Below are 15,679 nucleotides of genomic sequence, written 5' to 3'. Positions count from 1 at the left end.
AAAGGTATCCCTCGTGATAAAACAAGGCAATACTGTATGAGACTAGATCGCTTACATATGGAGGATGGCTCTGCAACCAGTTGCATACACCACAGAGGTCCTACTTTCAAGCAACCTGCTTGGAAATTTGCATTTAATAAATGAATACATTTAGTCTGTTCAGCTGACCTCGAATTCCAGTTTCATGTGTTTTTACTTTATATTTCCAGCAATAAGCTGTTCAATTCTACAACTCAGAAAATCATGGAAAAGTAAAGCATTTTTTTTCTTACCAACTTAAGCCACTCTTCAGTACGTGCTTCAAGCCAACTCGGCTGCATTCGAGGCAACTCAAGTTGTCAGTCCAAGGAAATGAGGTGATAGAGAAAAACAACTCAAAAGATTCTCCCGTAGATTTTTTTGTAATGCTTTTACTAACAAACAGAACACTCATTGTGACATGTATCCAAACTACTTTTGAAGTTAATACAAATACTGGCGTTACAGTGAAATGGTAGTCAAAGCGCAACTGAAATTGTAAGGACTGGCATTTGATTATATGGCAGTAATTTATGCAAGAACAATACATGTTACGAAAGTCTCAAATCCTCACACTTCATTTCCGTTCCTCTAGTTTGTTCCAGTCGATCCAAAACCACCGCTGCCTCGTTCCGTGTTTTCCAGTGACTGCAAATAATGACGGCAATAAAACATTGACATTTCTGTTAGGCAGTCGTACAACATAGCTCGCTTATTTTTCGTAAAAAAAACAGTAAACTTTGTTTTAAAAATGTTGGCTAATTGTACTTCCGGCATCATGTCATGAGACCAGGAATCAAGTCAGATTCTCAAAGAGCAGTTCAACTACCCATCTTAGAGAACAGCCCACAGAAGTGGATATCGTATATCTCGAAATCAGAATATGTATTTATATTGTCGGAATACGATGAGCTTTCAAGCTCTTTTTTCACATGTCCAGAGCTATGAGATCCCTTCGAGTGGACCGCAGATCCACAGAATGGTGGGGCACTTGTTCTGTCACAGAGTAACGTTTGCCGCGTGACATTCAAACTGATATTTTTCATATTCAAAGCGGGAATTTAACAAAAAGGTGAAAAATCTGTTTTAATAAGAGTCTGCACATTTAGTGGCAACTAGGCTAAGACTATCAACCTGCCACACTTGAGAAACAACTTTAATAACTTTTATTTTACCAGGTAAGGCCCACTGAGCTACTTTATAGATCTCTTTCAGAAGCGACCTGGATACAAACGATAGCTCAGCAAAGTTGATTATCATCACGTGGAAATGTATTGCAGCAAGATACTCTTAAAACACAGGTGACAGAATTTAAACCAACGGTGCTGGCTCCATGTCCTTGATTTCAGAGCCACCGGGCCACCTCTCATGGAAACGCGATTTCAACAAACGCAGTGCTACAAAAATGAACATCAGGCCGTGTAAGGTGTCAGCGTGAACTATTAATTTATTAAGACGCCTGTGCCACTCGGCCACCTCAATGTGACCAAGTCAAATCTCACCGTGCACTCTTCCAGCTGGGGGTAGAAGATCTTTTCGCAAATCAGCTGTGCAATCCGGTCTCCCCTCTTAACTGCAATGGGACAAAATGAGTTCAAACAAGTAGAGAATTGTAAATATTGTGAGTTTAATCTCCAACACCCATGTGCTGAACTAGTAACGAATTGGTATGTTTTGTTTACGTGACAAATTGGCTGTCGGGTAGTGGCGGGTTTAACGACAGTCATGATCTATGCACTGCTGGATGGAGGCCTCCCTAAGCTGATGGACGTCTCTCACTGTCAAGCGATGCAATAATTGATCTCTCTCCAGCTCCATGTTGGAGAAGGTATATTTTGCACTGCGATTTAATTCCACTCCAATGTACCTTGGCTTCATATTTGCATTTTGTTAGTAGCCTACTATGCATTTACTCGAATGAGGATCTGCATGTTGAATGCAAGCCAAGAGTGAAAGTTCAATTTTACCTGCCCCGCAGGTATAACTGGTATGGTGCCATTCAAGTGTCACCAGTTGAATGACAGTTTAATATATTCGCTTGCAATTCTAAATGTTCATTTCACTTTCCAGCCCTGTGGTGGGTGAGTTTAGAACTCTAGTTTGTTCCTGAAGCATTCGCATCGCTGCTCACTGAAGAACGCGGATACCTAAGAATTACATTTTACACATATTTCCATGCTGAGCTGCAAACCTGGTTACCCGAGTAATATTCCGGGCCACAGCTAACATTTCTGAAAAGTGATGTCTGAACCAATCCTGGGTCCCTCTCCTCCCACCCTTTTACCAACCCCCAATGGAACATGTGCAACACCATAGTCGAACTTTCCAGCTGTGGTAGTCAAATCATTATGAGCGGGAAAACAAATACAAGTCAGCTCGTTAAAGGAGCCTCCATACTGTTGGCAATGTGTTTACACCCGCGTATTGGCGGTTTAACGCGTGTGTATTTGTGCAACGCGACTTTATATTTTTGCTTCAGAGTTTTGAAGTTCCCTGGAAAACACTGGTCGCGACCGTCCTCAGACGGGCAATATTTCCCGGGCACAGCAATAAGCAGCCCGTCGGCTGTCCTAGAAACGTTGACTAACTGTAATCAACGTAGTTAAAAGGTTCACGAGAGCTCTGTGGCACAGCAAAAGCTCTTTACCGACAAAAGGCTTCTTCCCGAAGTTGAAGAGCACCACACCGACATTTCCTCTGTAGTCTTCGTCTACGACGCCGGCTGAAAGGAATCACACATACAGGTGTTGTACAACCAGATTGGGAGCAACAATGGGAGACATTTTACTCCACTGTTTACTCGACTAATTGTGCACCACATCTCCCTTTTTCCAAAGGGCACAGATGGCTTGGGGGGGGGGGTAGTGGTATAGTCCAGCCATTGCTCCGCTGAGGAGTTTTATACAAAATCCCAATCTAGTTTTAGCTGCTCACTGTCATTGTTGACACTAGGGCTGGGATGATAATTATGTAAGTGCTCTTCTGCTCTATCAAAGAAAGATTTCGTTACTCATTTTTTTCGGTAAAGTCACGTATGTAGAAATACAATAAAATTATATTAAAATAAATCACGACGTTTCGACCGCAACACAAGCCATCTTCATCAGGTGTAAAAAAAAAACAAATAGCGAGGGAGCACATAGGGTGACATCAAAGCTATGTGCTCCCTCGCTATTTGTTTTTTTTTTACATCTGATGAAGATCGCTTGTCTTGCGGTCGAAACGTCGTGATTTATTTTAATATAATTTTATTGTTTTTCTACATACGTGACTTTACCGAAAAAACCAATGAGTAATTTATGCAGTCACAAAAGCTTTAATTCTATATTAAAGATCTGGTTACTCGACTAATCACAAAATGTGAAAATAGTTGGAGGGAAAAAAAGGTCTCGCCTGTTACCACGTGTGCCGCTAGACAGGAAGTACCAGGTGGGTTTTAGTGTCGTGATCGGCATCATGAGCCGCGCCATGCTGACGGGGGGGGGGGGGGGGGGGGGGGGGTTCCCACCTTCGAGGAAACAGGATGCGAGGGTCGCTGCTATTTTTAAAGATGACGGAACCCAAAGTAATCGACCACCTAATCTTCCCGCTCGCTACGCCCGATTCAGGGCTTCATTTCAGTCAAGTCCATCGGAGTCGATGACCAGGAAAATACTTTGACATCTGGTCCACCACATCCAGGCCCCGTCACATTCATATAGGCCATGTGTACCGCCGACGCGATCATCCAAATGTAACTGCTCGCAAAAGTTACTTTATTTTGAAAAACCACGCAGCATTATCACCCCCCCCCCGCCCCCTTCTAGCAGAGCAATTTCCATTTGCAGGTCTGTGCTGAGTGCACTTGGTGTCATGCCGGGATGGTTTCACAGACAGCTGCCACCGGGGCGACCACAAATCCTTAACCTAAAATGAACGTCTTGGCGGTACATCGGTGCTAGGAATTTAAAACAAAGCACATTTTTGTCGCAATAATGATTGATTTTCTCACGATTGACAACCCTGGTCAGAAAATCTTGCGGGGTGTGCGTCAAAATCAGTTCTCGTGACGTCAAAATGGTCTAAAAACGAATGTTGAACGGCTGAACGCGAAGCTTCATAGTCTGTTGCCGTATAGTAGCACTCAGCCCGATGACGATTGGCTGGCTCCGTGTTCCAAAGGTAGATTCGACTCCTCGTGCCCTAGGCTCTGTCGGACGGTTCCTCGATTCATTTGCGGAATAATTTCTTGACGGACGGTGGCATCAAAAGATTGACTTGTGGTGTCACACGTTCGAATGGGAAAGCGGCTGTTGAATCTAAGTGCAATTTCTGATGGGGAGTCTGCGGCTCACTCAAGGGCAACAGTGGACATTGTCCGACTGTTTTATGAGCACCTGCGTACCGCCAATACGTCCAAATTCATATAGTGTTAAGAGAGCTCCTTATTTGCTTATCTTTCTGAATCTCTTACTCCTATCGTGTTTTGTATTGTCTGTTGCTGTAACATTCTGGCTCACCCCTGCTAGACATCTGTAAAAAAGAGCTTCAGATTTCTCCAGGATTAGTAAAGGTTCCGATTCTGAACAGTCGCACCTACCTCCGACGTCGATCCCGTGTTTGGCAGCCAGGCCTGATCTCGGCGCTGCCGAAACAAAGCACACCAATAAGTCACAAACTTATTTACCAAGTAATGATCGTCATCATTATCACATAATCATGTCCACACACTCCTTCAACGTGTATTCAGTTATATTTCTGATCAGTCGAACTCCAGCTGTGCAGAAACAAAAATTGTTCTCAATTATTACGTGGGTTACTACCATTGTAAACGAAAAAAACCAACACATTCATCTGTAATGCTGTGGCCTTAAAAGAAAAAAGATGAGGCAACGTTTTTGGTAAATTACTCCTTTTTCAGACGTTTTGGGCAATGACCCTTCTTCGAAGCACATAGAGAGTCCAAAGAGACAGAGTTAATACTAAGGGTTGGAGACTTGCACTTCATAACATGGCAAAAGGGTTAGCACACTGGACGTTCCAATCCAGAGGATGGCGGTTCGATTCCATCTCCCACCGTGGCAGTTGAAGCAATAAGAAACTTTCTTAAATTCTGCCCCACTCCTGTCCACCTCGCAATACACACAAATTTGTACCCCACAGTCGACCAACGGGTCACGTGAGGTGTGGTTAAATGTGGTTAATCCAACCTCCAGGAGGAACTCTCCTTGAGCTCTCTCTAGTGGAGGCCTTACCACCAGCAGTGGCGAAGGGCAAGCAGTCAGATGACTGCGCCTTTACATTTTTATTATTATAACGCATTTAGTTTAAATGTCACAAGCAATTCAATGTTTGTGTGTAAACCGCACAGTGCGCGGCTTGCATGTGGAGAGCTGCTGTGTGCTGGCACTGCTGGAGGTGGCTTTAAAACTAAACTATATTTATTTTACCACGTAAGGCCCACTGAGCTACTATATAGATCTTTTTTAGAAGCGACCTGCCCACAAATGATAGCTCAACGAAGTGGCTTATCATCATTTATACATTTTATCGCAGCCAAATACTCAAAACGCACGTCGATTCTGAACGTGGAGGGAAAAACCGGAGGACCCGGAGAATAATCCACGCGACCACAAGAAGAGAGAGACGCGCAAACTCAAAATACAGTCGATCAGATTATCCGGCGGTGCTAGATTTTTAAAAACGCCAGATAATCACTAATAATCATAATTTAAAATAGCTTATTTTGCACATTCTTGTATCACGTTTGTTTTTAGGTGTTATATGTTTTAGATTTGATAATTATTGTGAGAATAGGTTTTCCCCTTTTTTTCTGGCAACAAATTAAATTAGTTTACGTGAAATTGGCATAAATAAACAGACAAAAATAAATATCCTACTTTTAAAAAGTTACTGTGCCGTTGTCACCACTCCAAACTCACAGACTGCATGGTGAGGTATCTACGCGCAGTATTTTCATTGTTTAAGTTGTATGTTGTGTATAATGTATATTATATTATCTTTAACACTGACATCAAGCAGAGCTACTGTCACACTATATAGTGCCGATCGCCGGACCGGTTACAGCCATTGGAGCGGTTTTGTCGGTTTCGCCGGATCGGCGCGGGACCACCGGCTAATGTTGGAAGCAGCTGGATAATCGATGATCGACTGCATACAGGCGGCCAGGGTCGGCTTACCGATGCGTCCGTAGCAGCCGGCCGGCAGTGCGATCTGTATGTCGGTCTGCACCACCAGTCTGTCCATGGGCGGGATCTCGTAGTCGTATGCACTGCACACGCAGAGAAAAACAGAAACGTTCATTGACATTCCCCCTCGAAAACCGGTGTAACGATCAATCGCATCAGAACATCGACACCGATCCGAAGCGAAACATCTCCTTCATCAACGGAAATTTTAAATACGAGCCCGCAGCAGCGCGATTCTGACCATGAAACCCCAAACCATGGTTCCATAGACAAAAAACCAGAGAGACTTGTCGATATTATAGAGACGTATAGAGCAGGGGTGGGCAAATTTTGTTGACTCGCGGGCCACAATGGGTTCGAAAATTTGACAAGAGGGGCCGGGCCAGGAACAAATGGATGGAGTGTTTGTGTGAACTAATATAAATGGCGTGTTAAAAATCATTACATTAAAGGATTTGGCCTTTAACAGGTAGCAAAGCATTTATTTGCAAGGCAATTTAACAAATTTCCACGAACATGAACAATACAAAAACATGTCGTAACGTGACTGATCAAACATCATGAAAACAGCGCCGTCTAATGGGGAAATGGGGGCATTACAGGAGAAAGGTAAAATTTAATAATAATATTTGGACAAGTTCGGCGGGCCGGATTAAAAAGCCCAACGGGCCGTATACGCGGCCCGGGGGCCGCACTTTGCCCATGTCTGGTATAGAGAGAGGTGCACTAAAGACGAGCAACGGTAGTGCGCGCTTGTCGCCGTGCAACACAAACTATGGACCCCATCGTAAACCCAGTGTGGAGAAAGAACAGCAAAAACGACACGAACTTTCTCTCTCTCCCTCTGCTGAAGCGCTCTCGCCGCAGCCAGCAGACCTCGACACTGGCATCGAGCTCCCGAATGAGACCCCCCCCCGCCGCCGCACCTCCGATTAGCACGGTCGGCTACGTACGGCTTGAAAGAAGTTCAACGCACAGTACATCATCGCCACGTGCAAGTAAATCTCTTCAAGTCTACATCATGGGACCTCCTTTGCCAGTACCAAAATATGATAATAGGGTTTCCCCTTATGTCATACCTGTCAACCCCTTATCAGTGCCTAGCTTATTACAGACCATCATCATTATTATTACAGACCAATTCAGATCTTATTGGGTCATCCCCCCCCCTCCGTAGCCCTTATAAATCTCAACGTTCATCCTACAAAGTACCATTACAAGGGAGAAACACAAACAAATAGCCAATCACCACTGGTGCTTTACACTACACTCACTCGTACTCATCACTACACTCACTAGTACTAGTGAGGTGTAGCGGTGAGTACGAGTCGTGTCTTACCTTATTTCAGACCGATTCAGACCGTATTGGTCACCCCGTGCCCTTATAAATCGCAACGTTCATCCTACAAAGTCCCATCACAAGGGAAAACACACAAACAAATGGACAAAAACTAATGTTTTGCCCCGTATTGAAACGGCTGTACGCCGTATGGACCTGAACACGCAATTTCCCTGTACAAGAATACGGGGTAAACTGTATGGGTTTACAGGTACGGTATTTAGGTCATAAGTCTTACATCCGCGTTGACCACAACCTTATAGATGATCTTGTCAAATATTAGTTTTGTGTATTTTATTTAATTATTCTCTTCATCTTTTGCTCAGGGATCGGCGACCTGCGACTTTTTTTTTTAATTACCAAATTCGAAATAAATGGCCCTTCTTGTTATTTTGGTTGCCGAAACCTGATGTAGCCCACAACCTATGGAATTTGCTAAAGAGTTTCAACTTAGTCCGTGTATTTCATTAATCATCTTATATAGTCTGAACAGACTAAACCCGCCCGTCGGAACGTTTAGTCAAAGGCTCTCTTAAATTATTTAAAACAAATTTACATACGTTCGTAATTGCATACATCGTGTAACACTGCCAACAACAACATCACCAAGTATTGTAATTAAGTTAATTTCTTAAATTAGTGATGTTGAGGTGGGGTGCGCATATTTTTTTTCCCGCCAATAATCCAAGCAGATAAAATAGTTCCATACGTTAGTGCTACGTTTATACAAATAAAGCAACAGAATACAGTACACACGTTTACACACCGTTAATTGTAATAAAGCAATGAAGTAGGGCCATTGCACGAAACGTCGGCGATTATATATTTTGTATTAATGCAGTGTTATTAACGAATGCGTTGAGTTTGTGTTAACTGCGCTTGTTACACCACTGTCAACGCATACTCGCCAAAAAAAACAAAACGTGGAGCGTAAGGATAGTATTTAATTCGCCGTTTTAAAAATATATATAAAAATTACTGGGATCATCCCGTGTACTGGGCTACCGCCTATAGTGGAGACGGAGCGGGATGGCATCGTTAGCGGAGACCTTCATCCAGCAGTGGATAGCGCGTGTCTGACGATGTTGAGGACAGAGATGAAGACGAACATGATGCAGATGAAGAAGAAAGAAAGTTTAACCTGTGTAGATCGAATCCTGCGGCCTTGGCTGATCCCTTGCAGGGCGCCACGGCGTTGGCGCTCAGCTTAGCGAAGCGCAGGAGAGCTCGGTCTGTGACGGGCATTTCTACCGATTTAGTAAACGAAAAAAAATCACGAAAATGAGAGTCAAATATTGTTGTTGTTGTTTTAACGTCCTCCTAACTATTCACTAAAAGCGTTCAAATCAATGCGATTATCGAGACCGTTCGCCGAGGAAACTTGAGGGGTTAAAACTGGCGGGAAAATTTTCAGACGATTCTCATCAGCTTCCTTTTAAATAGATTCCGGAATCGAGTCATTCGTGGGACCTCCTGAAGTGCCGTGGGATACCGATTATATTATTTGAAGGACGATTCATGAATCGATTCCGGTTAATTTGTAATCTATGCTGAAACCTAACGTCGCAGGATTGCACATCAATACTCTACAGATTACGTAAATGTGTAGAATGTACACGTTTGTTGATTAAATAATAAAGCGTCGTTTGGGGGGGGGGGGTTATATTAGTAACGTAATAAATAGTGATGTCCCTCCACAACATTTTTTTTACACATCCCGTTAGCCACAAGCAACGCTGTGGACCGCTGTCATCGCGAGCGCATTTCGTTATTTTTTTTAAATCTCCAGCGAACAATAAAATAATAATAAATTTTTATTTGAAGCTTTCGTGACTGCAGTAATTCATATTCTTAGCTCTCTCGGTAAAGTCACGTTGAAGGGAAACAATAAAATAATAAAAAAAATATAAAACAATAAAAATTCTCACGACGTTTCGACCATAACACAAACGGTCGTCATCAGGTGTGTCGGTTTGCATAAATCGTCGTGAGAATTTTTTTATTGTTTTATATATATTTTATTATTTTATTGTTTCCCTTCAACGTGACTTTACCGAAAGAGCTAAGAATATATAATAATATAAAAATAATAATAATCTGTGAATCCCCTGGAGGAAACTCGTCGTAATAACAACAGCAGCCGCAGTTCGCCACTAAGTGATGATAATACTGTGTAGGAACCTCCTGGTTACTACACCAGCCCACACGGGATTATTGTGTCCGTCCGTCCGTCGTGCATCCAAAAATGGGTGGGGAGGGGCTGGGTGGGGAGGGGCTGGTCACCCCGTGGTGCCCTTATAAAACTCAACGTTTAACCTACTCACGCCGGCTTGTGCCCGCCCTCACAGTCGGGCATATTGTGTGGAATACACCACGTGGTGTCGTTGACCCTGGCCATTGACCGAGCAACCCAACGTTCCTACCAGCTCCCTCCGCAGGAGAATGTGTTAATTACATTTACATAGCGGCTTTTCATCAAGGCTACAGAGTTTGGTGGTACATGTTGTTTATGTCGTTTATTGTGAAAATTCGGTCACAGTTTCCCATGACCACTGTTGTTACATTGCTTTTATGGCTTTAGTTTGGTGATTTCGAAAACGTTTTTTTTGTTTGGCCATGTTTGTTTGTTGTAGTACGGAGTTAGACTGATGGCTTTAATCTAAGTTGTCTTGTGGTTGTTGTTGTTTTTTGTGCCAGTTAAAAGGGTAAAACTTATTCCTATATCTTGTTACTGGCAAAGGAGGTCTCATAATGGTTGTTGTTGTTTGACTTGCATCCCACTAGGATTTGTGCGCACAGCGTTGGTGTACGGTGCTTTTATGGATCATTTTTGCTGTTTTTTCCTGGATTTTTCTGTTTGCCCATAGTCACTTTAAGATGTTTTCTTGTTCATGTGTTTTTATTTGTTGCGGTTGCACCCGATTCAAGAGCCGAATGGCTCACAGGGCTATCTCCATATATATAAAAGGCAAAGTTGTGAATATGTGTTGTCTGTTCAAAATGTTTAGCGTACTTCCCGACATGCAACAAACTTGATATTTGCCATGTGGGTACTTTCCAAACTGTACACCATGCAAACATTATAAAAATATACTTTTGGGGGGGGGGGGGGAGCTCAATAATGAATTTATTTTTTGCAGGGCAAGTGAGCTATGATGTCAAATCTGTCACGTGACCATCGCATGTGGAAGCGTAACGCATTGTAGTGTAGTGGTTAGTGCACCGTGCTACGAACCCGGCGACCCGAGTCCGATTCCCGCTGACCGCTGACGGCCACCACCGGTGACGATTATTTTTTCCGGTACTGGGCCTCCCCTAGGTCGACTCAGCCTCAAACGAGTAACTGCTCTGCTGTTTGTCATCGCCACTGGGGAGACAAAGGCGGCGGGCGTGGTGAATCCAAGTCCCGGGCGAAGCCGGGTAGTACAGCTAGTACCAAATAAATGAAACTGAAACACAGCAGCAGCAGACACTCGAGCATACAAGTAATGATATGATAAACACATTTTAAGAATCGTTTACGAAACGAACTAAAACTTCAGCAAACGGAAGCGTACATAAATAGGTTTTAAGGCGCGTTTTAAATATGTCCGGGGACATTGTGCCAGGCTAGGTGCACTTTTGAGTGCCACGTGAAGTTTCGAAGGCTCGCTGCTTGCTGACAGGAGGTCACGGGAATGATCCCCCACGTAGCCTTTGGGGCCGCCCATAAATGACGTCACGCACCTAAGGGGGGGGGGGTTAGACATTTGTGACGAGGGGGGGGGGGTGAGAAATGTGACGTCACATCAAAATGCTCAACTTTAAATGAATATAGAATTGTTATAACAACGCTAATTGTTGTAACAACACTCCTACAACATCAGAGTGCAGCGCCACATTAAATACGCACTACAATGACAATAGTTTAAAGCGATTTGAAGCATGTTTTATTTTCAAAATGGAAATATGGTTTAGGGGGGGGCAGAGCTTTGTGACGTCATATTTGAGGGGGGGGTCTGATTTTTTGTGACGCCGTGTGACGAGGGGGGGGGGTTAAAAAATCGTCCAAAATCGCGTGACGTCATTTATGGACGGCCCCTTTAACAGACTGTTAGGCGCAATCGCAGCACCTGGAAAGATCGGCACGGTGGCACACGAGGGGGGGGGGGTGGCCAGCAACCACGCCCGGCCGCCTTTGTCTCCCTCGTGACGATGTTTACGCACCGCATCCAGGTACTCATTTGAGGCTGAGTCGACCTAGGGGGGAGGGCCCAGATATCTGGTTCAAATAAATCGTCACTTGGTGTTGGCCGTAAGCGGGAATCGAACCCGGGTAGCCCAGGTACGTATACCTATCAACCCCTTATCAGTGCCCTACCTTATTACAGACAAATTCAGACCTTATTGGCCACCCCGTGCCCTTTATAAAGCTCAACGTTCATCCTACAAAGTCCTATCACAAGGGAGACGCACGAGACAAATAAACACTCACCACTAGTACACTCACTACCACTACACTCACCACTAGTACACTCACCACTAGTACACTCACCACTAGTACACTCACCACCATTACACTCACCACTTGTACACTCACCACCACTACACTCACCACCACTACACTCACCACCACTACACTCACCACCACTACACTCACCACTAGTACACTCACCACCACTACACTCACCACTAGTACACTCACCACTAGTACACTCACCACCAATACACTCACCACCACTACACTCACCACCACTACACTCACCACTAGTACACTCACCACCACTACACTCACCACTAGTACACTCACCACCACTACACTCACTACCACTACACTCACCACCACTACACTCACCACTAGTACACTCACCACTAGTACACTCACCACCACTACACTCACCACTTGTACACTCACCACCATTACACTCACCACTAGTACACTCACCACCACAACACTCACCACTACTACACTCACCACTTGTACACTCACCACCATTACACTCATCACTAGTACACTCACCACCACTACACTCACTACCACTACACTCACCACCACTACACTCACCACTAGTACACTCACCACCACTACACTCACTACCACTACACTCACCACCACTACACTCACCACTAGTACACTCACCACTAGTACACTCACCACCACTACACTCACCACTTGTACACTCACCACCATTACACTCACCACTAGTACACTCACCACCACAACACTCACCACTACTACACTCACCACTTGTACACTCACCACCATTACACTCATCACTAGTACACTCACCACCACTACACTCACTACCACTACACTCACCACCACTACACTCACCACTTGTACACTCACCACCACTACACTCACCACTACATACCTGTCAACCCCATTATCAGTGCCCTACCTTATTAATTACAAATTCAGACCTTATTGGTCACGTTAAATCGTTCAAAGTCCCATCACAGGGGAGAAACACAAACGAATATACCAAAAAAAAGACCTGTTTTTGTCGCCCGTATTGAAACGGCTGTACGCCGAATGGACCGAAAAACTCGATTTCCCTGTACAAGAATACCGGTAAACCGTATGGGTTGCCTTTGCCTCCCTCGTGGCGATGTTTAAATGTCGCACCGAGTACTGATTCGAGGCTGAGTCGACTTAGGGGACGCCCAGAACCGGTTGCAGACAATCGTCACTGGTGGCGTCTACCGTGAGCGGGGAATCCAACTCGGTTGGGGCATGGGTTCGTAGCGCAGCCGGCGAAGCAGCTGAGCAGTCATCGCCCCTCGCATATTCACGCAGAAAAGACGCACCCCGGGTTGGGAATTGTGCTTAGGCCAGCGAAACGTCACAGTACTCAAACTGTAAATGTTGTAGATTCACTCTTCAACACACCGGTGGGCTAAAGCAGTGAATTATTTGTCTTTTGTCAACGTGACACTTTTTTTTTGCTGATTGGCCGTGTCGGGTGGTGGAGGGTCACGACACATTTATAAATAACGCGATCTAACCCAAAAACCTTTATTATGAATAATATTGGTCGCGAAAGCCTACGTGTTAAACTTAGGCCACGCCCTTTGCTGCGTGAGGCACAACGCCCCCCCCCCGCCCTGACCATTTGCCAACGCGCGCTGGTGACGTATGGGCCACACGACTTCCCAGCTTTACGCGATGCGGGGGGAAAGAGTGTAAGGTGCCAGTCTTGAGTGTTACCACTAGATGGAGGTCAAGTCCCATCTTCATCGGTAAACTTAAAACGACACATACTCTTTGGTTCTTTGGGTAAAGTCACGTAGGTAGAAAAATAATGCTGTATCTTTTTTTAAAAAAAATAAGATTATAATATTATGCTTCTATCTACGTGACTTTACCGAAAGAACAAGGTCGCTTCTGAAAATCAGCCACGTGGCTCAGTGATCCTTACCTGTTTATTTTTTTTATTTTTTAATGTGTCGTTTTAATATTGATTTGAAGCTTTCGTGACTGCAGGAATCCATATATTGTTTTTCAACCTACGTGACTTTACCTTAAGAACCAAAGAGTATGGATTACTGCAGTCACGAAAGCTTCAAATCAAGATTAAAACGAAACATTTTAAAATATAAAACAGGTAAGGATCAAATTTTGATGTAAAGCTTTCGTGACTGCAGTGATTAATATTCTTGGTTCTTTCGGTAAAGTCACGTTGAAGGGAAACAATAAAATAATGAAATATATTTTATTAAACAATATTAAACAGTAAAATAATATCAAATATATTATTTTATTGTTTCCCTTCAACGTGACTTTACCGAAAGAACCAAGAATAGGTAAGGATCACTGAGCCATGTGGCTGATTTTCAGAAGCGACCTGGCTCTTTCGCAAATGATAGCTCTACGAAGTGTTGCTTATTCACCACGTGGACTTATTCACCACGTGGGTGGTGAATAAGCCCACGTTGCTTATTCACCACGTGGGCTTATTCACCACCACATAGCGGCAGCCCAAACGCGTGATGTTGATTTTAAATGCGGAGGGGGGGTGTGGGGGAGGAAACCCGCAGTACCCGGAGAGAGAAAAAAATAAATCCACGCGACCACGGGGAGAGAGAAAAACGCAAACTCCAAAAAGAAAGCATGCGGCCAGGGTCGGGTGCGAAACCCACGACCTCCTGTATACCAGGCGAGGTAGTTAACATCTCATAGCTTACCGCGGAACCTTCATTGCTGTATGTACTCTCAAGTCGATTGTGCTGTCTTCCAAAACGATATATGTTGCACATGTATATTCAAACATGTATTGAATGTATTTACAAATACATTCTCACGTGACACAGTTGTGTTTTTTTGCGCTGATATCAATTTTGTTCATTGCTGTACTTTATTCTTGCTAAATGTGTTTTGCCTCTGTAATTTTGGTGATATCTGGTCACAATTGCAAATGAGATGATGGTGTATCCTGGTTTCCTCCCTATCCTGGATTAAACAACCTTGGCTGGATGGTATGTACAGTAAGTCGAACTTCTTTCGCACCGTATGCAGTCAACCGTGCTGATCGGAGGTGCGGGCTTCCTTGATATCGGAAGGAAGAGCGTTCCAGACGGCCGCAGAGCGCATCTGAAAGCGCGCGATGCGGTGCCCACCGCCGTTGTTCTATGGTCAGCCAAAAGCCGCTGCTCGTTGACGAGATCAGCGAGGGTATTGTGGCTCATCTGTGGCAAGCGTATCGTGTGACTCCCCTAGGTCGACTCCGCCTTAAATTAGCACTTGGTGTGGTGTGTAAATGTTGGCATTGGGCGAGACATATGCGACTGGGTGTGGTTCTGAACACGCCAAAATAAACTATTTTTTTATATTTTACCAGGTAAGGCCCACCCAGCTGCATAGGGGCCGTACATAAATGACGCCACGCACCTGGGGGGGGGGGGGGTCAGACATTTGTGACGATGTGTGACGAGTGGGGGGGGGGGGGGTTGAGAAATGTGACGTCACATCAAAATGCTCAACTTTATATAAATATAGAATTGTTCTAACAACACTAATTGTTATAACAACACTCCTACAACATCAGAGTGCAGCGCCACATTAAATACGCACTACAATGACAATAGTTTAAAGCGATTTGAAGCATGTTTTATTTTCAAAATGGAAATATGGTTTAGGGGGGGGGGCAGAGCT

At 44.2% G+C, this 15,679-nt stretch overlaps 1 protein-coding gene across 4 annotated transcripts in view; it reads right to left on the bottom strand.

The window, feature by feature from the left end:
• Positions 1-15,679, bottom strand: part of DUT (deoxyuridine triphosphatase) — a 272,920-nt gene that overhangs the window by 247,592 nt on the left and 9,649 nt on the right. For 2 of the 4 annotated variants that reach the window (XR_012929717.1, XR_012929716.1), the window contains exons 2-4: positions 6,198-6,289; positions 4,598-4,642; positions 2,666-2,740 (exon numbers count right to left, since the gene is read on the bottom strand). Coding sequence is in view for 2 of the 4 variants with exons in the window: in XM_032975941.2 (XP_032831832.1) it covers positions 610-666; positions 1,521-1,591; positions 2,666-2,740; positions 4,598-4,642; positions 6,198-6,289; positions 8,687-8,790 (444 nt within the window). In the remaining 2 variants the exon portion in view is untranslated. Of the gene's footprint in view, positions 1-390; positions 667-1,520; positions 1,592-2,665; positions 2,741-4,597; positions 4,643-6,197; positions 6,290-8,686; positions 9,149-15,679 lie in introns of those variants that run through there. The other 2 variants (XM_032975941.2, XM_032975942.2) reach the window with 2 other exon arrangements.

This window comes from Petromyzon marinus, chromosome 57, assembly GCF_048934315.1.
Source record: "Petromyzon marinus isolate PM22_M1 ecotype Great Lakes invasive population chromosome 57, UKy_Petmar_22M1.pri1.0, whole genome shotgun sequence".
NCBI classification, from domain to species: domain Eukaryota; kingdom Metazoa; phylum Chordata; class Hyperoartia; order Petromyzontiformes; family Petromyzontidae; genus Petromyzon; species Petromyzon marinus.
This window is presented reverse-complemented; position numbering and strand designations above follow the sequence as displayed.